A 24,524-nucleotide genomic window follows, 5' to 3' on the forward strand; every position below is an offset into this window, starting at 1 on the left:
TCTCAGCCCCTCTCTCTCTCTCTCTCTCTCTCTCTCTCTCTCTCTCTCCTCTCTTCACCTGCACCAGACGCAAGAGCAATATGGTGCTCGTTTCTCTAGAGCCCCTACCCTTCCCCTTCTTTTTACCCAGAACTCTGATCCAGCTTTCATCAGGCCCTGGAATATCAGAGGTCCTCTCCAATGAGATCAACCTAGTCATCCACATGGGGAAAAACAAACAAAGAGTGCTCACACCCTGCCCCTTCCCCCACCGACTGTGGCATGCACATGGGCAGAGAGCCTTTGAATAGTCTACAGTACTTTTTATCGCAGAATAAACCTCGAATGAGTTACAGAGTCAATCTCTTAAACAGGATAAAAAGCCGAGTGGTTCAGAGAGAATACATGGTAGCAGGCCCTAACACACACCTACTGGCTTGATCACCAATGCCAAAGGGTGGTAATGACCTCGGCTTTCCCCCAAATGATCCCTCTCTCTTCCCATGCCAGGTAAAGAGGTCATTTACCAGGAAGGGGCCTGACCGATGCAATCCCATATGGATCTATTTGAAGACAACCGCAACTACAACGAAATGAGCTCCTTTCCTGCCTTCAGGAACAGTAAATGATCTGGCGCCAGCTGTTGGTGTTTCTAACGTCTCTGTACAATACTGGTGGAATCCACTGTAATTGGTATGAAGAGAGAACGCAAGGAACCTAATGGACACTAGGCTTCTCTGACCTTAATGACATCCAGTTCTAACAGCGGAGGGGCAGCGAGGTGGCACAGTGGGTAGAGTGCAGGGCCTGCAGTCAGGATGCACTTGAGTTCAAATGTGCCCTCAGACGCTTACTAGCTGTGTGAGCCTGGGCGAGTCACTGCACTCTATCTGCCTCAGTTCCTCATCTGTAACATGAGCTGGAGAGGGAAACAGCAATCCGCTCCAGTGTCTTTGCCAAGAAAGCCCCACATGGGGTCGCGGAGAGGGGGACACGGCCAAGGTGACTCAACAATAAAAGCTGACAACAGAGCACACGACCATGACCTTGAATGTAGACATCTTTGCTTCCAAATGATGCAGGCTCTCTCCCTATCTTCAGAGTATCTGCAAGAGCCAGGTAAAGAGCTGGGATGCTGACCCCACTTACAGATGGGCTGACTGACCGAATGACAGAACTGAGAGAGAACTAATGTCGATGCTTCTGCATCATTTCCATTAATCACACCAATTCAGTGGTCCCCAATGCGGAGGCATTGTGTGAACCACAGCCTGACCTAATCTGACCTAAGACCAACCAGTCAGAGAATGAGAAGCCAGTGGAGAGCCAATGGGGGACATTGCTAACCCAACCCCACCTAGCCTCAACCGTGAACACTCTCCCATTCCAGCCCTTCTGAGATGTGCACCGGGCTTCTTGGGACCCTTATACCTCACCTCCAACCCAGGCGGCCACAGCAGCCCCGCCAGGTAGCAATGGGAAGCTGTCCCTCCCCTTCCCAGCGTGCCTTGCTTCTCTTCCCTTAGGTCACTGGTGGCTGGGGGAAGTACCCCTGAGACTCGGCGATTAGGGGCAGTGACCGGGAAGACCCTCAACCTCCTCTCCATTTTCTTTTGGATGGGACAGAGTAGGTCCCACTCACAAGAGCAGGCCCGGGTGCGTTATTCTCTGCATTTCAGATCTCACTGGTAAATCAGCTAGCCAACATTTATTGAGGGCTTTCTAGGTGAGAGCTACTGTACTAAGTGCTGGGCAAAGAAAGAAAGGCAAAAACAGGATCTCTCTCCTCAAACTCACATTGTATGGGAGAGACGATGTGTAAATAACTGCGTACAAGACACAAACAGGAGGTCCTATCAGAGGGAAGGCTCTCACAACTGGGGGAACTGGGAAAGGCCTCTTGGAAAGACGATACGATCTGAGATGACCCTCGAAGGAAGCCAGGGAAGCCAGGTGAGGAGGGACAAGCATGCCAGGCTTGGCGGAGAGTCAAGGAAAAGGCACAGGCTCAGGAGACATGTGCAAGGAAAGAACTTCTACCATTTTTGTACAACACTGGTCAATGCTGTTGGATCTCATGGTGCCTGAAAGGGAATAAAGTGTAAGAAGGCTGGAAAGGCAGGAGGTGGGCAGTTATGAAGGCCTTAAAAGGCAAAGAGAGGTTTTTGTATTGGACCCTGGAGGATCCAACTTAAGAGGGAGCCACTGGTGCTCATGGAGCCCCAGAGGGCTCTGCCCTTTAGGAAAACCACTCTGGCAGAGGACAGACTTGAGTGGGTCAGGGCCGGAGTCAGGGAGGGAAGTGGAAGGCAAAGGGAGTCATTCTGCTGGGAAGGGACGAGGGCCTGCACCAAGGCAGTGACTGGGAGTGGAGAACCAAGGGCACACCCAAGGGACGTGGTCTAGGAAGAAACGCAAAGACTTGGCAGCAGACTGGATGTAGGGGCGGACAAGCAGGGAGGGCAGGACAGCAGGCAGACGGTGTGCCCTCAGGCCTAGCAGGGCAGCGGTGCCCCACAGGGACGGGGGGAGGCAGGGCTTGGGAGGAAAGAGGGCAAGATCTGCTTCGGACGGGTGCCTCCCTCTGGCCGCCCCAGATAAGCGACTCTAACGGGTAAAAGCTGGAATTCTAGCGAACTCCTTTGACAGCATTCCAAACTTCGGAATTACACGTGTGCCAGGCTCTTTCTTCACGTCTTAACCACTTCTTCTTCATCCATGTACTACTCTAACGATGCCGTGGGACATGTATGTCTCCCATCCAAGTACCAACCAGGCCCGACCCTGCTTAGCTTCCTCAATCAAACAGGATTGGGCACATTCAGCGTGGTGTGGCCATAGACTGCCATGGGCCATAGGAAGACTCATCTTTGTGAGAGAATGAAACAGAAGGGAAATGATGAGGTCTGACAACTTACACACTACTTTCATCTGACATTATACATGATTTAGAAACAAATGAACAACAACTCTTTAAGGAAGATGCCCAGAAATAATGGCTGACAACCTGCTTACTACTTCTTGAGACAGAGTTTCCTATTTAAGGCCCTGAAAGAGAAAACTGGCATTTTCATTAAAAAGGCAAGCTTTTTATTCATCTTTGAGGCTATTCTGTAAGCATTAAGTCTTTCTTCACGTGTATGTATGTGTGCGTGTGTGTTCTAAATCTTCAACTAGACTACAAACTCCTTGAGGGAAGGCATGTTCTTTATATAAAGGGCTTTGTCACCATACAGCCCTCATACAAATGTGTTACTATTGTGCTCTCTGATCATACTATTTTGCAAAGCCTTTGGGCATCAAATACTTGTGGCTAACTGACTGGTTGGTGTGTTAGCGGTCACCTGTGTCCATACTGAAATCTAAACTAGGTATACACTAGCCAGCCCACTATAAGAGCTCAGAACATTCTGAATTAAAAAGTAGAACCACTTCGAAGAAAACGGGCTGGTTTAAAAACAGAATATTCAAAATAAAAACAGGAATCAAAAGATAATCATGAAAGTCTGGGTATTTACATAATTCAAAGAAACTATGTTAAGAAAGAGGACTCTTTGGATGTACCCCACAGGAAACTTCCCTTTGGATAAGTAACTATAAAGCCTTGAGTAACTTACGGATTGATTTTCCTGGATAGAGCTTGGCCTGGGGGTAGCCAGGAATCATTTTTTCATCTCTTGCTCTAAGATTTTCAAGCTCATGTTTGACAATAAATTGACACTCAGCCATTGTAAGGAAATCATCATTATCATCTAAAACAGAAATAAAAAGGGTTTGTTAACTCTTGCTTAAAAACTGCAAGGTTTAAAAAGAAAAATTCAGTGATACTGTTCTAGTTACCCAGACCCCGCCCCCAAATGATAACCCCAATAATAAACACAATTAGGACTCAAAGTGCAAAAAACAAATCAGCACATAGATTATCTAGACATCACAGATGAGCAGGAAAAATTAAGTCATTAATAAGGGGTATGGTCCAATGATCAGAGTTCTGCCTCAGGAGTCCAAGGACCTGGGTTCAAATCCCTACCTTGGATGATTATTCCTTGTGTCAGCCAGGGCCCATTTCATCAGCAAAAAAGAGAAGACCCCTAAGATCCCATCTGGGTCTAGATCTTAAAAGTCCCGTGACAGATGTGCTTTTCATATCCTAAAAGTACAGCACTCCCACACCGTAAGTGAGCCTTCCCCATGGGACGCACCTGTCTGTTGTGCTTCCCAGGTGACACTAGTCTGTTCCCCTAAAATATTATTTCCACCTAGAACATAGGCCAAGAAAAGCCAGCCATGGAGAACTCACCACTGAAGCCCTTGAAGTTGTGCCTGGTTTCATATGTGAACACTCTCATGGTGTTGTCATTGCATTCTTTCACTAAGCCCACCGACTCTGCTCCAAGCAACAGCCTGATCGTGGAGGCACCGATGAGGTACAAATTCTGACTTTCCAAGGTTTGCTCTTCACACTTCTCTATCAAGGGTCGAACTAGCAACTGGGCACCTGTAAATAAAAGGGGAGGGGAGAGAGGCAAATGTCGGTAAAAAGGCATGCTTATGAAAAGATGATATTTATAACTCATGAGACCTTTGTCAGTATTAGGGTAGTTGGAGGGAAAAAAGTTATGTGTATGTACAGATGAGAGAGGATTATACTCAGAGAAGAAGAAAGGGAGAGGTAGAATGGGGTAAATTATCTCACACACAAAAAAAAACCCAGCAAAGAAGAGGCTCTTACAGTGGAGGGGAAACAGGGGAAGGTGAGAGGGAATGAGTGAATCTTATTCTCATAAGATTTGACTTACGGAGGGAATAACATACACATTCAATTGAGTCTTACCCTACAGGAAAATAGAGGGAGAAGGGGACAAGAGAACAGGGGGATGATAGAGAAGAGGGCAGATTGGGAAAGGCGGTAATCAGAAGTAAATACTTGTGAGGAGGGACACGGTCAAAAGAAAGAATGGAATAAATGGGAGGGCAGGATAGGATTAAGGGAAATAGAGTTAGTTTTTCACAACATGTCTACCATGGAAGTGCTTTGCATAACTGCCTATGTATAACCTATACTGAGTTGCTTGCCTTTTCAATGAGGGTGGGTGGGGAGGGAGGAAAGGAGAAAATTTGAAACCTAAAGTTTTAAAAACATGTTTAAAAAAAATGTTTTCACATGCTACTGGGAAATAAGAAATACAGGAAATGGGGCACAGAAGTCTATCCTGCCCTACAGGAAAATAGAAGGGGAAGGGGATAAGAGAAGGGGCGGGGGAGAGATAGAAGAGAGGACAGACTAGGGGAAGGGATATTCAGAATGCATGCCATCTTGGGGTGGGGGGAGGGGTGAGATGGGGTGAAAATTTGGAACTCAAAATCTTGTGGAAGTAAATATTGAAAACTAAAAATAAATAAATTTATATTAAAAAAAGAAATAAGCACAAAAAAAGGCATGCTTAAAAAAATACAAGAGATATTTATCTTTTCTTCTACCTACATCAGGCTTTCAAATAAGTAAGTCTCTAAATAAAAGCAATCAGAGGAAGGGAAAATGAATAGAATTTCAAACAAACAAACAAACAAAACCAACCAGGCCCGAACACATTAGCACCCCTTTTATAAGGGAGCTCAAATACAGGAATTAGAGCCATAAGCCCCTGCACCAAAGCCCATCTCAGCCACCTGGGCAAGTCAGTTAACCAATTAATCAATAAACAAGCAAGGTTCTGGGCTCAGGAGCTACACAGCAGGCAGAGAACAAACCAGGGCTGGGAACCCTTTGGCCTCGAGGCCGCCCGCGGCCCTCCAGGTCCTCGAGCAGGGCCCTTCAGCCGAATCCAAACTTCCCAGAACAAATCCCCCTCACAAAAGGATTTATTCTGTAAGACCTGGACACGGGGACAGCGAGGTGGTGCAGCGGATAGAGCACCGGCTCTGGAGTCAGGAAGACCTGAGCTCAAATCCGACCTCAGACACTTGATCATTGATACTTACTAGCTGTGTGACTCTGGGCAAGCCACTTAACCCCAACTGCCTCAAGGGAAAAAAAAAACAACCCAAAAACTTGGACTCAGTCAGAAGGCCACACCCAAGGCCCTAGAAGGCCACAGGGGCCTCGAGGCCCCTGGAATAACCCTTTCTTGACCTTAGTCTTGTCATCTGTAAACGGACATAACAGCCCCTACCCCACAGAGGGGTGGTGACAAGATGACGCAGGGGAAGCGCAACATGAAGAGAAGCTATTTTTAACGATGTGGCTGCTTCTTGGCCACACAGTGACTGTGGGGAGGCAGGGCAGTCCAATGGAGAGAGCAGTGGAGTGGGAATCAGGGAGACCTGGCTCCATCTCCTGCCTCTAGCCCCATCTGGGTGAACTGTGCCTAGGACAGGGCTGGGGTGAGCCTCAAATGATGTCATCTAGACAAAGAGCCTCCCACACCCGCCTGAGCGTTCTGGCTTATGATGCACAGAGCCATTACATTAGAGTAAGAGTCTATTCCAAACATCATTAGCTCCTTTTTTACAAGTGTGGAAACTGAGGCGAGGCTCATCAGGGCACAGCGACTTGCCCTGAGTTCTCAGAGCTGGCCAATGGAGGGGCTGGGCCCCAGCCCCTTGGACCAGTGCTCCACCCCAGCTGCTGCCTCCAACAAGCCACAGATTCAGACTTGCCCTGGCCTCTTCCCAACAGAAGTGACAGTTCTTCAGATGAACAGGCTTTTTTCAGGGGGGAAAAAAAGCATACGAACCTAAAGGAAAGGCACAAATTTTAACACAAATCTTTTTTGGTAAGAAGGTATTTCAGCCTCCAGAAACAAGCAGACAAATGGCTCTGAAGGCACCTGAAGACTTGCCTGGGTGCGCGATTTTCCCCAAGTCAAAATATTTACCCCAACCACAAAGATGCCACACAAGCAACACCCTTGCCTCCCCAAAGTTGGGCAAGGTGAGCATCAGTGCACCAGGCTTTCCCTGATCTCATTCCCTCAGCCTCAAAAGAGGTCTACAGCAGGACCACTGGATTTTGATAATCAGCACAAATAATATGAAAGTTGCAATACTTATGGGAGAAATAATTTATTTTCTGAATTTTGATACTACAAAAGGCTTTTTTCACCTAATTTGTTTTTTGATCCAGACACCCTGGGATTTCACAGGTATAGGTAACTCCTAACACAGAAAATCCCTTTGCCAAAGCAGATGGGCAACTGATCTGTAATACAGGATCACAGAAAGAAGCCTGGAGCCCTCAAAGACCGTGACTTGTCCATGGTACATCTCAGAGGCAAGACTTCGCACGTCTTCCCACCTCTAAAGCCAGCCCTGTCACCACAACAGGCTGCCTTTCATTGCCAAGAGGTTAATAAGGAGAAAACCAGTCATCCCACCAATTCCACTGGGCCCTTTCACTTACATGTAATAATTACGCCTCCTTCAGTTTATGCAAAAACCTTTCATATAAACACTGAAATCATAATAACATTTGGAATAAAGTTTTGGGACAAGAGATGGTCTAAATCAATTAGTGGAGGGTCAAGATTGTTTATTTTTTTTTTAATCCACTGTTATCACTATCTAAGCAGAGCCCTCAACCAAATGAACTATCAGTTAAGTTCAGGCTTAATTTGAGGAATTTTTATTCCTTGGCTGTGATCTCGTTCAGCAATTTTAGAAAAGATCAAGATTTTATTCTGACTCACATGGTTAACCCAGTGTTATCATTGCTGTTAATAAACCTTGACTTGAGTGTTCTGTTCTATCAATGATTGGCTGGATAATTCATTTGAAAAGGTACATGTTCTGTTAGGGGTTCAGCACATTAGTGTGGCTCATTAGAGTTTGGGATTTACAATTCTACGCTGAGTTTAAGAGGTATTTGTTCATCTCATTGTATTCCTCTGGACAGCCTGCCCCCATATCGCCTGCCTATCAGTGAACAAACATGTCAAGTGTTTCCTGTAAGCCAGGCATCCTACTACAGCTAGGGAACTAAGAAAGGCAAAACCACAGTCCCTACCCTCAGGGAGCTCAGAGTCTAACGGGGATATCATATGCAAACCACTAGGTACATACATGATATGGCCACAATACACGGAGACCATGATACGCGGGGAAGCCACAATAAGTAAGGAGGCCACGATAAGTGGGGAGGCCACGATAAGTGGGGAGGCCACAATAAGTGGGGAGGCCATCTTCCAGGGAAGGTGCTAGCATTTAGGGGGCCTAGCAAAGACCTCCTGTAGAAGGCAGGGTTTGAGATGAGACTTGAAGGAAACCAGCATAGCTAAGAAGTGGGGGTGGGGGTGGGAGGGAAAACTTTCCAGGCAAGGAGAATAAACAGTGGGAGACGGGAGATGGTGGTCTGCACCAGGAGCAGATCAGAATCACTGAGAGGGAGTAAAGGGGCAAGACTGGAAAGGTAGGAAAAGGGGGGACAGGTGTGATCTCCCTGAGGGTGGGGACTATATCCCCAGAGCATAGCACAGTGCCTGGCACACAGCAAGTGCTTAATAAATGCTTACTGTCTGAAGGTGATGTGGAAAAATTGGGACACTAATGCACTGCTGGTGGAGTTGTGAACTGCTCCAACCATTCTGGAGGACAATTTGGAACAATGCCCAAAGGGCCCAAAAACTAACAAAAGTCTATCCACATCCTCGCCATCCTTCAAGGTGCACTTCAAATCCGACTTCTTCCTTAATGCTCTCTCTCCTTAACAACTCCAACCTAAAGGGATTTTTTCCTTCCTCTAAATTCTTCTATCAATCCTTGGCTGAATAATTAAACTTATGATTCATCACATCCTGCCTTGTGACAACTCTTCTGTTACTGTCTCTACCTCATGATTTCATTGTCACTGTTCCGAAAGTCAGTAAGTAAATTTATTCCCAAATAGCTCAATTCAGAAACATGAAGAAAAACGATGCCAACATTAAATTACAAAAACTTTGACACCATGCTGGCCATCATCTTGGCCTACTGGGACAGTCATGATGATGTGCAAAAAAAATGAGTATTTTAGAGATGAAGAATACCTAAGAAAAAGACCGATCATCCTCTACAAGGACTCCCCCTCGTATTTCATTTTTCCCATATTTGTCTTCTTGTCTTCTAGCCTGAGAGCTGCTCCTTCTGTATTTACATGCCTTAGTACCCTTCATTAGATAAACAGTTTAATTGCTTCCATTTTAAGTACCGCATATGTCACAAATAGAGTTAAAAGTGGCCATTGACAGTAACTGGGAAAAAAAAATGCAAAACATTTCTAAAAGTACTTTCAGCAATTCAGGTTGAACCCCAAACTTAGTAAAACCTAAATTTACTCACCTCCATTTTTCTTCTTCTCATTAATTTTTTTCTCCAGCCACTTCCTGGTCTCTTCTTTGACATCTCGGGCAAGTTCTAAGACTACTAAAGGCTTGAAAAGAGTCTCAGAAGTATCAAGCGCAGATAAGGTCGCTCTCATCTTATGTCAATTTGCTAAAAAAAAAAATTTAATTAAATTTTTAAAAAGGTGGAAAGGCGTGTGTCACAGGCAGCTATGTCCCTGACAATGTTTGTTTTCCGGCAAGTATGAGAGAGAGAAAGAATTACGTGGGCCAGGTGGGTAGCAAGTCTAGACCATGCTTCATTTACTGATCTGAGGGTTAGGGTTTTTATACCCCACTCGTGGGAACAAAACGTAGAGTGGGAAAGGCAAAGTATCAACAATCACTTTTTCATGGGAACGGTAACTAGGAGGAGCCCCCCTGAAATGTCTCCTTGCTTCCCAGTTATCTTTCAAGGTCCTTCTGTTCTCAAGGCAAAGACACAGCAGGGGAGGGCTTGGAAAGCCTTCAAACTAATAGTCAGTGAGCACGACTTCAATTTCTGGGAAACTCATTTTAAAAAATCATTAAAAAGATGCCTGATAAACACCAAGAAAAGGAAGTGGAAATCACCCCAAAGCCAGTATGGCTTCATCTAGAACAGATCATGCTAAACTAAGTTTATTTTTATTTTTTACCAGTTACTAAACCAGTAAAGATATTGTTTGCTTAGATTTTCACAAGCATTCGACAAAGTAGCTCATGCTACTGCTGTAAAAACATAAAGACATGACATCACTAATGTGAAAATATGTTTAATAGGAATGTATATGTATAGCCTATATCAGATTGTGTGCCATCTTGGGGAGGAAGGTGGGAAGGGAGGGGGAGAAAAATTTAAAACTCAAAAGCTTATGGAAATGATTGTTCATAATTTAAAATAAATTAATTTTTTAAAAAATCCAATCTCTAAACACTAGATATTAGGTCAGAGGGACTCAGCTGACACCATGCCCTGGCAACGTGGGTCAGAAAACGGAAAATACTTAAAATCCATTCCATGCTCACTTCTTCCCAGTAATAAATAAATAAACAGAAAGACATGTAGGTGAAGCACTAGCTTGAACAACGACTGAAGGGCTGGAATGAAGGTTGAGTGCTCCATGCAAACTTGGCAGGAGCTCCCCAGTGCAGGCCCAGGGAAACCTGTGCTTGGGATTAAGATGCCTTATTAGTCACTGTTGCTGTCAGTCAGTTGTGTCAGAAGCTTGGGGTAGAATGGCTGAGCAAGTTGGGGTACATGAATGTAATGGAATACTACTGTGCTAGAAGAAATGATGAGCAGGCTGACTTCAGAGAAACCTGGGAAGACTTGTATGGTCTGATGCTGAGTGAAGCGAGCAGAACCAAGAGGACTTTGTACACAATAACAGCCACGTTGTGCAATGACTAAGATTGATAAACTGAACCCTTCTCAGCATTACAAGGATCTAAGACATTTCCAGAGGCCTCAGGATGGAAAATGCTGTCCACATCCAGAGAAAGAACTAAGGAGTCTGAATGCAGATTGAAGCATGCTAATTGCTATTTTTTTTTCTTCTGTTGAGTTTTGTTTCCTCTTTCTGGTGGTTTGTCCTATTGGTTCTAATTCTTACTTACATCATCACTAATGTGAAAATATGTCTAATAGGAATGTATATGTATGGCCTATATCAGATTGTGCACCATCTTGGGGAGGGTGGTGGGGAGGAAGGGGGAGAAAAATTTTAAACTCAAAAGCATATCAAGTGATTGTTGATAAATCAAAATAAATTAATAGAAGAAGAAGAAAAGAAGAAGAAGAAGAAGAAGAAGAAGAAGAAGAAGAAGAAGAAGAAGAAGAAGAAGAAGAAGAAGAAGAAGAAGCAGCAGCAGCTTGGGGTAGACACTCACCCTAATTCACCAACGGGTTTGAGGCCCTTTGGTAACTCTCAACCTGATTTAGCCCATCTGCTGAGCTGGTTTTCCTGGGGTTTGCCTGGTGGGCAGGAGCCACAGGTGAGAGCTGGGTGACAGGGGGACATGTGCGAGGTAGATGAGCAGCCCTGAGCAGGGCTCAGCAGCCCTCCCACCAGAGATGTTTGCCCTTATTGAACACCCCTTGCGCCCCACTCTCCAACTCTTCTATGCTGGATGCTTGGTGATGTTTGGTGATCCTGTCAGCTTTTACAGATTCAATCATCTCTATTCACAAGTCTCTCAGGCCTATTTACTCAACACTAAACTCCACCCAGAGCTCCAGGCTACATCTCCAAAGATTTTCCAAACTCAACATGCTCAAAACAGAACTCAAGATTTTCCCTCTCCAAACTTCCACCAACCTCCTAGGCACCCAGGGAGCGCCAACTTCAATCTCGTCCATGACTTTTTACTCCCACTCGCCCTCCCCCACTGCCAATTCATTTACAAAAGCTGCCACTTCCACCTTGGCACTTCTCCTCCAGGGTCCCTCTTTTGCCTTAGGTCAGGTCCTCATCCCCACACACCTGCACTGTTTCCCCAGCTTTCTCCTTCATCTCCCTGTCTCCTGACCCCATCCCCTTCTCTCTAAAGCCTAGGTCTGAGCTGCTCCTGGCGACTTCCAAGATAAGCACCTCTGTTTGGCATGCAAAGCTCTCAGAATCTAGTGCCTTCCCACCTTGCCAGCCTTCTTGCTGCCCTTACCTCTCTTCCATGAACTCCACACTCCCTCTCCCTTTTCTCTGCCTCAGGACCAACTGTCCCTCCAGCCTGGAACGTTCACTCCCCTCCCCACCATCTCTTAGCTTCCCTGCCTTTCTTCAAGATTCATCTCAAATTTCACCTGCTCCAGGAGGCCTTCCCATCCCCCCAAGCCACTAAGTCCTTCCCCTCTCCAATGCCCTCCACCGGTTAGGAGCAGATCTGCAATCGACCTAGTTATTTACACATGGTCTCTCCCATCAGAAGGTAAGCTCCCTGACAGCAGAGGCCTTTCTTTCACTGTCTTGGTAACCCCAGAGATGAGCACAGCTTCTAGATCAGAGTTAAATGCTTAATAAATACTTGTTGACTGAGTGAACGATGGACCAGGAACCTCATTCTCCCGAAGACACAAAATGGGAGTATCCACATCATTATCTTCTCTCGGCTGACCCAGGAATGTACTGTGGTTGGACTCTTCAGGGCTCCACTTGGGGTTTTCTTGGCAAAAGTACCGGAGTGATGTGCCACTTCCTTCTCCGGCTCATTTTACACATGAGGAAACTAAGGCAAACAAGTTAAATGACTTGCCCAGGGTCACAGAGCTAGTGTCTGAGACTGGATTTGAACTCATAAAGATCAGTCGTCCAGACTGCAGGCCTGGCGCTTTGTGCACTATGGCGCTGCCTAGCTGCCTCGGAATGTACTAGTTGATTGGCTGACATGCCCCTCTTGTGAAGGGGAGCTCAGGTCAAAGGGGGTGCTCAGGCTGCTTTGCTGTGGCAGGAGGCTCATCCCCACTGCCGTGTTCCTACTGCCTTGCACCAGACAGGAGGCACCAGAAAGAACCCTGGCTCTCGGCTCCCAAAGTCCCACCTCTGCCTCTAATGAGCCCAGTGCTCCTGGGCTTCATCACCTCAGCCTCAGTCTCTTGCCCTGGGATGGATCAGGTGGCCTCTGAGGGCCCTTCCAGCTCCGACTCTAGGACCCTGAGCTGCTCCCCACCCCTGTCCAAAGGCCCTGGGGCCTGTGTGTTCAGCTGTTTCTTTGCCAATCAATCAGGCTTCAGGTTGGCAGAGCTCCCCTCTGCTGTCGGCACCTTCCCCTACCTCCTCTAGAAGAACAGGAGTCATCCAAATACCAGACTGTGGAAAGGGTACAAACCCCAACTGACCGCAGATAAACAGCATGTGCCCACTGACCACCTGGGGGGCCGGATCCTCGGCCATCTAAAATTCCTTGTTTTGGAGGCTACAAATGAACACATTCCAAAACATTCTCTCTAATGTATACAGCACCATGCTAGGCACTGAAGAAGCTACTAAGATAAAGAAGTAAATAAAACTGAGAGCCTGCCCTCAAATAGGTTTCTACTCTAGTAGGAAGGATAAAGTATATGCAAACAACTGAAGAGGAAAAATAAGATGTGGCTGGCATGACCTGGGAGGTTGGGATAGGGGAGGGGGAGATGACAAGGCTCTAAGTCCATGACATCTTCATGACTTAATTCTTGTTCCTCACATTATGACACACCATCTCAGGCCAGGCATTTTCATTGGCTGTCTCCCTCCTGCCCCCATCTGCCTCTGGGGTTCACCGGCCCCCTTTCTGGTTCAACTAAAATCCCACCTGTGGCACAAAGCCTTTCCCAGCCCTGCTTAACCTTAGGGCCCTCCTCTGAAATGGTTCCGAATTTATCCTGTATGTATCTTGTTTGGACAGAGTTGTTTGCACGTGTCTCCCCCCCATTAGACTGTGAACTCCCTGAGGACAGGGACCATTTCTGTTTGTGCTTAGCACACAGTAGGCCCTTAATCAATGCTGGCTGACTGGTAACCATGCCAAAGAGGAGTCTTCAGGGTCCACCCCCGGGGTAAGGACTGGTGACTAATAGCTGAGATGGAGCAGCCTCCCAGAGGCCAAGGACAGAGCATCGCCCCTCTACAACTCTTGGACGTGTCTGTTACCAGAATTCAGCCAATAGTAGTTAAGCTGGGTCTCCCACCCTCAGCGCCTCCCACCATCACAGGCAGAGGGCCCTTCTTCCAGGCAGTGCTGGTAAGTGGTTAACGACTGGCTCTCTGGGGGGAAATGTACCCAGGATAGACTTTTACACTTAATCTGCAATATTAACATTATCAACATTAGACTTCCTTAAATCTAGACAATCAACACAACGATTAACTCAAGACATATTTGTGGAGTTTATCCATTTCCAAGGTGTGAAAGCTCATACTGAAAACCGAGGGTGACTTTAGTCTGAAGCCCTGCCGTTTTCAAACACCATCTGAGCTCCCTCTCGGGATGCAGACTTGTTCATCCTCGATGCACTGGGCAAGGCCTGGCCAATCTTCCTCCCTCCCACGTCTTCCCGTGGCTCCCAGACCTTGGTCCTTCCCTCACCTTTATCTCCAGCCTTCTCAAAACTGGATCTTTTGGTCCAATCACCCTTCAACAGAAAAGTCTCTCTTGCTGTTGGGTGGTGAGAGGCTTCTCCCCTGAGCTTTAGTTCCTCCTCAGATGTTTCAAGTTAGACGCCCTGGAGACACCCATGTGAAGCAGGGATCTTTCTCCCCCACACCTGCCCCTCCCCCTCCAACCTTCCCTATTTCTGTCAAAGGCACCAGAATCCTTCCAGTCCCCTGAGCATTATCTTGGAACTCCTCATCCCCCTTTCACCCACAATCCCTGCCATCCCTACCTTCCCACCGGCTCCTACCTTAGCTCAGGGCCTTATCACCTCTCCCCTACACCACTGCCCTAGCTGGGTCTCCTGGACTCCCAAGGCTCTCCACTGCAGTCCTGTCTTGCTCAGTGCAGCCTGCCAGTCTCCTTAGCAGCAGGTCTGTCTACACAGTGCCCATACTTAGCTAACTGAGAGAATACGAACTCTTCTGCTTAGCCTCCGATACTATTCCCCAAGCTTTTTTTCCCTCCAGATCTCAATGCACTAGCCTCTTGGAAGTTGCCTGCCCTCTTCCCTTGCCCTGTTTACCCACCCTCCTGACCTTTGCCTCACAGAGTACCCCTCTTAAGTCCAAGCTCAGGTGCCATGTTCTGCATGAAATCTTCCCTGATCCTCCCAGCGGTTAATGCCCTCCTCCCAAACTACCTTGTATTTAATAACTTCGTTTTTACTGACTTATGTGTTATAGAATTCTCTCATGGCCTTGTCGGCTGCTCATTAGAGCCTAAGCTCCTCAGAAGGGGTGACTGCATTCTTTGCTCCTGTTTTCCTAGCAGCAGCACACTGCCTGACGCATAGCAGGTACTTGATAAAGACTTGATTGACAATGCTCACTTCCCCAGGTTGCTCTCAGTAGGAGCACCTTGGACATGGGCAAACACCACAAACTGTTCTGGTGCCTCTCTGGACTTAGGGAAGTGGAGAAAATTTTAATGATGTAGACTAAAAAGTGTATCCTACAAGCTCCCCGACCCCCAGCCAGTTGTTAAACATTTACCATCCCAGCCTGGGGAGAAAGAAGGTGTCTCTGTCAATGCCTCACATTCCTATGACAGAGACAGCTGAAGAAGCAGATCCGAGGAAGCCACTCAAGCCCAGCTCCAGATGATGGAGGTAAGGGGCCCACTGGCCTTGGCCCTCACCAGCCCAAATCTGCAGAGCTCAGTGTCGGGGACCCCATTTTGGGAAGGACCTTATCAGCCAGAGTACACAGAGAAGGGCTGCGGGGGGGGGCAAAGGGGCTCAAGATCAGGCTGTAAGAGGACTGGCTGAAAGAACCAGGATTATCTAGGCTGGAGATGAAAAGGTCTGGGGCGTTGTTGGGTATCTGTGGGAGAAGGATAAGCCTGCTTCCATCTCCTTGGCCCAGAGAGAAGAACTATTAGCAATTCCTGGAAGTTACAAAGAGGCCAATTCAGTGGGGTGGGTTTGGGGGGACATTTTAAAAAGTGTTTCGCCACAAGTTTAATTTCACTGTTTTAATATTCTGAAACAAAAGCACACAACCTTTACAGATGCACCATTTACTACTTGAAAGCAGAAGAATACATTTCTATTTCTAGCAGACTGCATTACTCAGCAGCAGAGGCACAGACTACTTGTTTCGCTACAGCTGTTTTATAATCCTATGTAAAGTTGCATCTTTTAAGTCAGGACAGCTTCTACGCATCCTTCCTTTTAAAGAGATTAACATCGAAATTTGTTTTTCCTCTTAAGATGCTCTAGTGAACTGTTAGGCTATTCACCATAGCTTAAGCCAAGAAATGTTCATTGGATTACTTAATTACTACATAGAAGCAATAACCATTCAGTTTTCCTTTTAATTAACAAGAAACTCTAGAAAGAAGATGGGCAAAGAATGTGCAGCCTCAACAAGCCTTGTTGCTGTTCAAATATATTCCACTTCTTAGTCATAAAGGCAGATAAATCATGTCACAAAAGAGGGTAAAACATTCAGACTGACCAGTACTTAACCAAATTTACACAAGAGGAAAAAATAAACTTGAGAACCACTAAACTTACAACAGACTGGTTTAACAAAGAACAACAGGCTTGTAAAACGGGCACTGTACGCTTTCCCACTCTCTCTAAACGTCAAAGGTAAACAGTCATAAATACAGAAGAATAGGTCCTCTTGAGTGTCCAGGGGCCAGTTTCACCCGCGCAGCTTTGCTGGAGGCAAATGTCAGCGTTAATTTGGTCAAAGACCTGGAACGTCAGAGCTGGAAGCATGGAGATAATTGAGTCCAAATCCTGTGTGTCCTTGGCTGATCAATTACAATCCAATTTCATGACATATAAATGAGACTAAATCTTATCTTTATAAATAATGTGTGCTCATCATTGCCTTCAATTTTCATGTCCTTTCTGTTTAAAGAGCAATTATTCCCAAGTCAAAATTCAGACCTCCCAAGGCCAAGCTCAGTGGGAGAGCTGAGCTCCAGGGCTAAGTGAGGGCTCACTAAGCCACTGCAGCTTTGGAGGGCTCATCCCTGTTTCTTCTCTTGACATCCCAATTGTACACCCGGGCCATGTTGACTTCCGTGGTGGTGAACTGGTCACGCAGAAAGTCCAGGTCTTCCTCGAGAGACTCCAGGTTGCTGGTGGCCATGGAGTGGTTCTTCTCCAGCAGCACCTGGGCTTCGTCAATGTCATACTCGAGCATGACGTTGGCGCCCAACCACAGACAGACCTTGTCTGTAGGAGGAACAGAAGCTTTGCAGTAAAGGTTATCAGCCAACAGGAATCTGGTCTCCAAGGGCTTTGGAGATTCTTTTTTCTTCTGCATATACTTTAAAATGTGTAATGTCTGTCGGATTTCAGGAATCTGACTTTTCAGCCTCCTTTTCTTCTGGGCAAGATTAAGTTCCATAAACTTATACTTCTGGTACTGCTCATCCAACTTCTTGAGCACAATATCCACAGACTCATTTCCAGGCTGTTTCATAAACGCGTCGACATCTTCCACAAACACCGCTTCAGGGATGCCCAGGTGACTCCGCTGCCCATTTCCCGCTGCCAAATCGCCAGGGGTCGCAAGTTCCCTTGTAGCCGCCATCTTAGAGGGAAGCCAATCCAAATTCAGTGTTGATGTCAGGTAAAACATGCTAACAATTAGAGCTGTCTAAAGTGGAATGGACTGCCTTAGGAAACAGGGAATTCCCTCCTTACCATGGTGTTCTTTCCCCTCCTCACATTTCTCTACAACACTCTGGAGATCTCCTCTGCTCTGTCTCCAAAGCAGTATGGTATACTGCAGAGCCACAGACTTGAAGTCAGGAGAGACAGGCATTTAAATCCTGTCTCAGGAGCAAACTAGCTCGTATGGCCCTGAGTAAGTCACTTACTCATTCTGCCTCTGTTTCCTCTTCTGCAAAATGAGGATAATAAAACCTACAGCTTCAGCCCTATAGGGCTTTTATGAGGATCAAAAGAAATTATATATGCAAAGCACCTTGCAAATCTTAAGGTGGGACATAAAGAGCCATTATCTGTATTCATGTCATTCTCTCTCTTCTCCCCCTACCCTAATAAAAAGTAAGCTCAGTGAGGACAGAGGTTTTCGTATTTCTACTTTGTCTCACCCAAACAGAATAGTGCTTTGAACATAGGACACATTTTAAGTCACAGGGTTAAAGCTGGAAGGGACATTAGAGGCCATCAAGCCAACCCCTCCCCCATTTTACAGATGAGGCCACTGAGGTAGACAAAGATTAAGTGAGCTGCCCAAAGTCATACAGTTAGTAACTGTTTGAGGTAGGATTTAAAGCCAGGTGTTGGTGACTCCAACTCACCACACCATACTGCCCCTTAATTAATATTTGTTTGTTGCAGGTATGGGGAAAGTCTCAATTAAATGATCCAATTTCTATTGCTGGCAGAAAAATAAAAGGCACCTAGTATAATGACATCTATTTAGTGTTACTCAGGAAAATAGAGATCTTCCTCAAGAAACTATTTGCAATTATATATTTCAGGGTTGGTTGGCTGTTTTTTAATTTTTAAGAAAAATTGCATTTTACATGTAAAGCCATGGGGCTATTAGGATAACTTCACTTTGCATACTAATTACTCTCATAGGCCTTTATGCCCAGCTATGGAAAGTCACACTTCCTTTCACTTGACCTAAAGCCAACTCCTTCCAACACAAAGGGCTAGACCTGTCCCCTTGCGGATTTGTGTGAACAGGCCTAGGCTCCTCTCAACCCTGTCCTTCCAGATCGTGCTGGACTTTCTTTGTGCCCCACCTCAAGCTTCTTTTCAGTCTGGGCAGACTATGTTTTCTAGAACAAAAGGAAGGCGTCACACTTCTTTTGTAATTGCCCCAAGCTCCCAGCACACACAGGAGAGAAACATTTTGACAAAGATCTGATGAATTAACTGAAGGAATGGATGAATGAAGAACTCTGCGGGGGGGGGGGGGGGGGGGGGGGGGGGGGGGGGGGCTGGTCTCTAACAATTCACCACTACGCCTTTGGCCTCCACACTCCCCACTTACAATTCTAAAGCCCGGGCCTTTCCTTCCCAGACCTGCTTCTCATCTCTACCACACCCACTGTGACAAATTCCCCAGGGCTCTGTCCAGGGCTCTCCTGTATATTCTCTCTCAGTCTGTCTCATCTCTGTTTGTCTGTCTGTCTCTCGGTGACACCATCAGCTGCCATGGGTTTCAGGGCCATCTCCGTGCAGACGACTCCCAGATCAGTAGACAGGCAGAGTCCGAGTATGTCTCCAGAACTCCAGGACTACATCATGAACCAGCCTCTGGACATTTCCACCTGGATGTCCCAACAAGTCTCAAACAAAACTCAAATCCTCCCCACTTCTGACCTTCCCTATCACTGTCAGAAGGACCGCCATCCTAGAGTCACTCCTCGCCCCAGTTCTTGTCATCTCTGCCTTCACGACACACCTTGTAAAGGTCTTCGCCTCTCTACTCAGCCAGGCCTCATCACCAGAACTCTCTACGGCACTACCCTTCCAATATCTCTCCCAAACCATCCTCTCCACTAGGTTGCCACAGAGATTTTTCCAAAGCATGTTCTGACCTCGTAACTTCCCAGCTCAAGGGGTTTAAGTGGCTCCCTATTACCTTCCAATAGGTACTCCTCTATTTAGCACGTACAGCTCTTCATAATCCGGGCCCTTCTTACACCTTACTCCCCAAGAGGATCCTGGAACGTGAGGATCTGTCTCCCGTCTCTAGGCCTGGAGGCAGGTAGATGGCACCATGTGCCCATTCTAACTGTGACTCTGGGCAAGTCATCTGAGCCCTGTCTGCCTCTCTCTGCCTTACAGCCTCCTCAACTGTAGAATGGATATAACAAGAGCAGTTGTTGTGAGGACGCAATGAGATAACAATTATAAAGCCTTCGGCACAGTGCCTGACACACCATCAGCACGATATAAATGCTCCTTTCCCCTGCTAGGGGGCAGGTCCCTTGACCTCTGTTGCCCCCGGTTCCCTCATCTACGAAATGCAGGCAGGCCTAAGTCAATCACTGGAATCCCTTCCAAGGCTAGGACCCAAAGGCCTCTCAGGGAGTGGTGACTGACCTCTACAGAGAAGAGCAACAGGGATAAACCTGAACACTGACTGAAAATCAGGGCTCCTCACGGCTGTGGGGGTCTCGTCAAAGCTTCTTAAACTTCTCTGGACCTCAGTGTCTCCATCTCTAAAATGACAAAATTAGATGTGGTACCATGAAACCTCCCCCACTGGAGGTGACCTGGGCACCCTTGGACAAAGGCCCTTCGCTATAACATGAGGGCGTGAGACTGATAACCTCTGAGGTCCCTTCCAGCTCCCAATCAAAATCATTGGCATTTACAGAGCTCTTTAAGGTCTGCATAGTAATACATGTGTGTATGTCCCTCTGCCCACTGTCTTCCCTCGTTAGATTGTAAGCTCTTTGAGGGCAGGGACTCTCTTTCTCTTATACCCCCATTGTTTAGCACAGTACCCGGCACATAGTAGGCACTTAATAAATATCCACTGAATTCAACAGAACTGAAGACGTATATATACATGTATTATATATACATAAATAATTTACATATATGTTGATATATTATATAAATTATATATTACTTACATACACACACATATTACCTCTTTTGACCCTCACAACAACCCTTTGAGGTAGCTAAAAAAGTATCATTAACCCCACGAATCCTGAGAAAACAGACTCTTAAGGGCTGAGGAGGACACACCTGGTTACCTGTCACAGAGCAGGATTCCACACCAAATCTGTCCAGATTCCACAGGCCAAACTCATGTGGGTAGCATATACCAGCAGAACAGGAGTGTGGCTTATAAGGAATTCTAGCTACATTGTTAAAGCCTCTGAATCACTCCTCTGGTCCTACAATTGTTAGTTAAGGAGACCAGAGTACAAGAAAGCAATAAAATTTCACGGGATCAGAAGTCTGGTAACTAAAGACGCCCAATGGGACAAAGAATGGAGAAGGAACAAGCTCTGTCAAACCTGTTCTGGGAAAAGCCAGCACCAGCCGGGACACTTGGCGAAAGGCAACTTCCCCAGAATCGCTCGTCAACAAACCTGGCCCAGGATGGATCTGGCTTCCAGATTAAGCTTCCAAACCTTATGGTCACCTCGAAAAAGGACCTCCAAAACCTTAGGTCAGACAACGGCTTTCCCAGTCCCTGGAAAATCCTCAAGCCCCCTTCCCCTGACAAGCACATATCCTCCAATCAGGCTTCCCCAACTCTGTAGGCTGCCACGTCCCCAAATCGTGATTTCCCTTCCAAATCTCCAAGCCTTAGCCCAAAGGCCTTCAGACATTCATATACCACCCCATTTGACAGCCTTCTTCCCATCAGACCTTGACCCCCAGACTTCACTCTCTACCTCATTCCTCTCCCCATAAAAATTGGTAATATTTAAATAGCACTTTGAAGTTTGCAAAGTCCTTTATATATCTCAGCTCAATGGATCTTCACAAAAATCCTACCAGGCCAAGACTATCAGTATTATCATCCCTGCTGGGGGGAGGGGGGGCATTCCCTGTCATTTCAAAGGTGTGCGTGTGCATGGTAAATTCCACACTGGGATGCAGATAGGCGACCGTAGCAGGTTGGCAACGGGCACCACCAAGTCACCTATGAGAACTGCCCTGGGTCAGTCCACCAGCAAGACTGATACGCCAGGCACACAGGTATAAAGTCTAAAATAAAACAGCACCTGTCCCTCACGGAGCTTAGGAAGTCTACTAAGGGAGAATCAACATGGACACAGATTACTAATTAGGCTCTCCAGGCAACATGGAAGGCTGCCATTTGTCCTTATGGCCTATAACTACAGGACCAGAAACTTAGACCCAGAGGTCCTCCAGTGCAGCTTCCTTCTCCGTCAGATGGGGAAACTGAGGCCCTGATGATCGGGTCACACAGCCATCGAGTGGCAGAGCTGGGATCCCTCCAGGTTTTCTTTCCTGCCTTCACATCCAGCACTCATTCATCTATCCTACCCCCGGGTTACCCTGATGAACATCTGGGGTCAGAAGCAGGGTTGCGGGTTCTAACTGAGCACCCCTCATGCCCTGGCCAACTCGCTGAGGCTCTGAATTGGAATGCAGGAGCCAATCTGCGCTGGGAGAGGAAGACTCCAGCCCCATTTTAAAAAACGTGCTGGCTTAGAGACTTTGAAGCCAGGCCAGGGAGGACCAGGGAGGTCGGGGACTGGCCCAAGGTCACACCCAGGGAGTAAGGCAAAGCCCGAAGCTAATCCCTGCTCCCAGGTGACTCCTAGCCCCAAGGCCAGAGGTTTTCTGGCATCTTCAGGCATCTTCCCCAGGTCTCACCCCAGCCCAGCCCATCCTCTCCTATCCCGTTTCATCCCCTGCCATTCCATTCCATCCACCCCATCCCATCTCATTCCCTGCCGTCCCATCCCATCCCTTGCCATCCCAATCCATCTCATCCTCTGCTATCCCGCCCCATCCCCCCTGGTTTTTAGCACCCACCTACCCCAGGCTCTAGCAGCCTCACAGCAAGGGGGCGAGGGGGCGGGGCCTAGAGGCTCTTCCTCCGCTGCGCAGGCTCCTACGGGAGGGGCTGCGTGCGGAGCGGGGAGGGACGGGAAGGAGAAGAGGGAGCCAGGGCGGGGCCTGGAGGCTCCACCCCCTCTGCGCAGGCTCGCAAGGGAGGGGCGCCCCCCCCGTGAGAAGAGGGCGGGAGGAGAGGGCGAAGAGGCGAGGGGGCGGGGCTGCCTCTGTCGCCGGGCCGCTCCCGGGGAGTGGCTGGCCCTGATTCCCACTAATGGGGTGTCCGGGCTAAGGGGGCGGTGAGAGTACGGAGCGATCCGAGCTTCCCTTCCTCCCCCCTGGGCTCGCTCGCTCACCTGCCGCCTCTTCGCTCCACGTCCGCGGGGCCTGGTCGGGGAGACTGGCGAGGCAGCAGCGTCCAGAACCAGGAGGGGCCGTGACGGGCCGGCGCGCGGGGCGGGGCGGGGCGGGGCAGGGAGAGAGCGAGCCGGGCGGGGCGCGGAGCGCGCTGGTCGCGGCCTCGCCCACTGCGGCGGCGTAGGCGCAGCTATGTGTTGACGTCACCGCGCAACCCGCCGCCGCGCCCTACCAAGCTGATGTCGTGGGCGCGTTATTGTTCTCGGTTCTCTCGTCCTTCTTCCTCCGCTTCCTCTTTGAAAATCCTCGGGTTTTACGCGTTTGCGCTCGCTAGCGCGCTCTCTCTCTCTGTCTCTTCCTCTATGTCTGCCCGTCTTGTCTTTCTCATAGGTAGATAGTACACTCAGGTCAGTAAACATTGGTTAAGCACCTACTGTGTGCCAGGCACCGCACTAAGGGCTGGGCAGCTTAGAAACAGCAGACCGCCCTGCCCTCAGGACGCACACAGTCTGACGGGGGAGCCCACGTGTAAACTACCCTGTAGACACTTGATATAGACAAGGGAAAATGGGGAGTAAGAGGGGGAGGCTAGAATTAAGGGAAATGGGGTGGGGGAGGGGGCCAGGTTGTGAAGGGCTTTGAGTTCCTCGCTGAGAAGTCTGTATTGAGTCTAATAAGGAGCTGAAGATCATTCTGACAGCTTAGCGGAGGTGGTCTGGCAGGACCCCACCCCCCCACCACCCCCGTTCTTGCAGTAATCCAGGTGTGAGGTGATGAGGGCCTGGACCAGAATGGTGGGAGGGTCGGAGGAGAGAAGGGGGCAGATGCAAGAGATACTGCCTTAGTAACGGATTGATTGTGGAGGGGTGAGGAGACGACAGCTGGGTTGCGAGGCTGGGGGACTTGGGGGATGGTGTTGCCCTCCACAGTACCAGGGCTGGTAGCAGAGGAAAGGTGATGAATTCTGTTGTGGGCTTGCTGAGTTTAAGACATTTCCGAGACGTTCAGTCTGAGATGTAAGGGTGGAGGTCCCGAGAGAGGTTAGGGCTGGACAAGTAGATCTGAGAGACCTGAATAGAGATGATAATGGAACCCACAAGACCTGCTGAGATCAAATGAAATAGGATAGAGGGAGAAGGGACAATGATCAGCATCCAAGCCCCGCTTTCCCCCTCTGAATCCTTGCCCTAATCCAGCCAGAAATAATCACATGACCTTGTTGTAAGAGAAAAAACATTTACTTAAAAGATACACAAAGGGGGTTAAGGCAAGCCAGAAGCCTTCCCAGCACCCAAGAGAGCTGCCACCTTCCCAAAGTGAGCACCATTCCCAGGTAAGCACTCCATCGCCTTACCCTGTAGGAGAGGCATCCCTCAGATTGGCGGTACACTGACCTGGTTAAGAGGCTGGTGCCCTCAAGCAGCAGCCCCGGATCACATCCTTTTTACTCAGCGGGGGGGGGGGGGGGGGGGGGGGTTCAATGTCACCTCCCTCTCAATCTTGCTGCCTTAGTATTAGCCTGTGTGCCTGAAGACACTTCGGCTGAAGGTTTGCAGAGGCATTGCTGTTTCCTCTGGGAATAGAGGGGAAATTCTTCCTGTCCCAACTTCTCCAAGGAGATCAAATGGAGAGGGACGTGTTGGGGAGGGAGCGTACCCCTGCTTCTAGCTCTACAATGAACCACGCACGGCTTCCTGTGGTCTCGTCATCCTGTTCTC

The 24,524-nt window shown here is 47.9% G+C and overlaps 1 protein-coding gene and 1 pseudogene across 4 annotated transcripts in view; both read right to left on the reverse strand.

Annotated features, from left to right (window-relative positions):
- Nucleotides 1–22,895, reverse strand: part of ANO10 (anoctamin 10) — a 233,615-nt gene extending 210,720 nt beyond the window's left edge. The window contains 4 exon segments of the mRNA XM_020993215.1: nt 3,597–3,731; nt 4,280–4,477; nt 9,295–9,447; nt 22,806–22,895. Coding sequence (XP_020848874.1) covers nt 3,597–3,731; nt 4,280–4,477; nt 9,295–9,433 — 472 coding nt within the window. The 5' untranslated portion in view covers nt 9,434–9,447; nt 22,806–22,895.
- On the reverse strand, nt 15,906–22,890 carry LOC110213025 (prefoldin subunit 3 pseudogene; annotated as a pseudogene). Of its 3 annotated transcripts, none has more exons than XR_013485321.1 (2): nt 22,806–22,890; nt 15,906–17,500 (listed from the first exon to the last, which is right to left on the reverse strand). The product of XR_013485321.1 is annotated as a prefoldin subunit 3 pseudogene, transcript variant X1 (transcript). The 3 variants fall into 3 exon arrangements; XR_013485323.1 differs by lacking the exon at nt 22,806–22,890 and adding an exon at nt 22,433–22,541; XR_013485324.1 differs by lacking the exon at nt 22,806–22,890 and adding an exon at nt 22,429–22,535.
- Nucleotides 22,896–24,524: the final 1,629 nt, after the last annotated feature.

The sequence above is a fragment of the Phascolarctos cinereus genome, unplaced genomic scaffold (assembly GCF_003287225.1).
Source record: "Phascolarctos cinereus isolate Bilbo 61053 unplaced genomic scaffold, phaCin_HiC Scaffold_1;HRSCAF=81, whole genome shotgun sequence".
Lineage (NCBI taxonomy): Eukaryota > Metazoa > Chordata > Mammalia > Diprotodontia > Phascolarctidae > Phascolarctos > Phascolarctos cinereus.